This window comes from Alligator sinensis, unplaced genomic scaffold (genome assembly GCF_000455745.1).
Source record: "Alligator sinensis unplaced genomic scaffold, ASM45574v1 scaffold829_1, whole genome shotgun sequence".
Taxonomy (NCBI): domain Eukaryota; kingdom Metazoa; phylum Chordata; order Crocodylia; family Alligatoridae; genus Alligator; species Alligator sinensis.
The window spans coordinates 904,420-906,981 of NW_005842399.1; the positions used below are offsets into that span (position 1 = coordinate 904,420).

Genomic DNA, 2,562 nt, shown 5'->3' on the forward strand with positions numbered 1-2,562 from the left:
TGCCACGCAGCGCCGGGCCCCGCGCCGCCCCGCCCCCCCCCCGGGGCACGGCGCCCTCGGGCCGCAGAACAGGGGGTGCCCCGCCCCGGGGCGCCCTGCCCGCACCGCGGGGGACACGCCGGGAGCGTGCACGGGAGCTCGCCTGTGTGTGTGCACCCACGTACGTACTGGACCCCACGATCTTGCAAGGTCGCTTCTAATCTAGCAATCTCCATACACGCACACACACGCACAGACGTGCGCGGACATATACAGACTGTAGATGAGAGATGGTGTGTGTATATACACATGCACACGTCTGTACACACCTAGACATCATATACACGTGTGTATACACGTATACATCTACACAGGTGTGCATACATACACAAATGCATCGACATATAGAGAATCGATATGGGAGATCATGCGCATATACATACACATATATATGTACATATACATATATATAGATGTGTATATACACATACACCTACATATACAAAATGAATACGGGAGATTGTGTGTATATACACATGCATATGCATACACACATATATATGTACATACAGGTGTGTAGACATATAGATAGCATCCCCCATATGTACATGTACGTGTGTATACATACCCACACATATACATACACACACACATGTACATATACGTGTGTATACACACACACACACACATATATGTACATATACGTGTGTACACATACACATACAGGGAATGCATCATTCAAGCAAAGCCCCTCCACCGGTCTGTCCTGCCCGGGCAGGTGCACACAGCCCCTCTGATGGTAGCACGGGAGAAGGGCCCAGGCCCCGCGGGACAACACGGGCTAGGAGCAGACAACCGGTGCATTCGCCCTCGCCGCGAAGCCCGGCCTGGGCAGAGCCCCTGGTCCCGCCGGCAGCCCCGGGAGCAGCTGCCCCGAGCTGCCCCCATTCCCGCGGGGCGGCTGCGGGCGGGTCTCGGCCCCGGGACCTGGGCCTGGTTCGAGCCCGATTTGGACCCCCGTGCCCTCGCCTGCTCCTGGGCTCCCCACGCCAACCAGGGATCCACCTGATCCCTTGAACCTCCTGGATCCGGACCTGCCCAGCTCATTCAGACCCGACAGGCCATGGAGAGGGGTGTGGAAGAGATCACAGCCCGTGGGAAACACGCACGCTCCCTCGTCTGCCGTGTCCTGACACGGACTGGGCCACGTGTGTTCCTTGGAAGCGGGCTCCGCTCGGAGCCCGTTGCTGCCTCATCTCACCTGGCACCTGGAGGAGGAAGGCACCTCCCCGCCAAGGCCATCCCGGGGGAAAGGGGCCGGGAAGAGCCGGGCTGGGAGCTTCCCAGCCCCGTGTCCGGCCACTCATCCCAATTACCACCTTGCCCGGGAACAAGCGCGGCTAATCCGAGTTCCCTGCAGCTGTGTGTGGACGCGGATCGCAGCCGGGCTGATCAAGGCGTGGGCAGCCCGGGTGACTCCCCAGCCTTTGCGGGAGGGACGGGGCGGCCGCACAGCCCGCAGCCCGGGCGGGGGCAGCGGGTGCTTGCCCCTGGCATGGCCCAGAGGAGGGGACCCAGAGCTGGGCCCGACCCCCGTTGCTCTCCCCCCGGGCACTGACCGGGGCCCGATCTGCGGCGGGAGGCGGCGGAGGGCAGCTCGGTGGCGGAGGCGCCAGCCCGATTTCCACCCGTGAATTATTCATCATCATCATAATTGTGTAATTACTGCAACCCGCGTTAATTATTGATGCCCTCAGCAGTAATTGGGATTTATTATTAATGTGCCAATGTGTCGCGCCGCTGCGTGGATCGAGCGGCCCCGCGGCCTCCTTCCCCCTGGCCCGGGCCGGGGTGCCCCGGGGCGTGGGGCTGGGCGGACCGGGGGTGCCCTCCGGGGCCAGGGGACGGGGCTGAGATCGGATCCCGCCTGCCCGCCCTGGAAGCGCGCGGGGCCGGCGCGATCTGCTCGGCTCCGTCTTGACCTGCGTGTCGGTGAGGTTGAGCGAGGCGGCGAGCTCCATGCGGTCCTGCACGCTCAGGTACTTCTGCCGCTCGAAGCTGCGCTCCAGCTGCGCGAGCTGGTGGTCCGTGAAGGCGGTGCGGGCCTTGCGCGGCTTTTTCAGCCGCACCGGGGGGCTGTCCCGGGAGCTGGAGATCTCGCGGTCCCCTTCTTCCTTCACTGCGGCCGAGGGGAGAGAAAGCAAAGCGGTGTCAGCGCGGGGCCCCGGTGGATCTGGGGGGGAGATCTGGCCCTGCCCGAGCTCTCCTGCTCGCAGCCGCCAAGGGCCGGCCGGGGCTCCCCAGAGCCCCCGATGCAAGCTGCGCTCCTCCGGAGAAGGAGTAGGGGCCTCCACGGGCGCCGGGGAAGCCTGGAGCGGCGGGGGCAACCGCTTCAATGCCCGGCGCCGGGAAGGGGGATCGGGGCCGCTCAGCACGCGTTGTGCCCCCGCAGCCAGCCCCGTCTTAGCCGGGGATCTCGCCCCTGGTGCTTCTCCGGGCAGCAGATTTTGTCCCTTTCCCCCATCTTCTCTGCTGCACAGCCCCCCTCATCCCCGGCAGGCCGCGACCGGGTTAATTTTGCCC

At 63.9% G+C, this 2,562-nt stretch overlaps 1 protein-coding gene across 1 annotated transcript in view; it reads right to left on the reverse strand.

The window, feature by feature from the left end:
• The window catches only part of BARHL1 (BarH like homeobox 1), a 12,300-nt gene that overhangs the window by 5,253 nt on the left and 4,485 nt on the right, over nucleotides 1-2,562 (reverse strand). Inside the window, 1 exon segment of the mRNA XM_014522803.2 lies at nucleotides 1,933-2,158. Coding sequence (XP_014378289.1) covers nucleotides 1,933-2,158 — 226 coding nt within the window.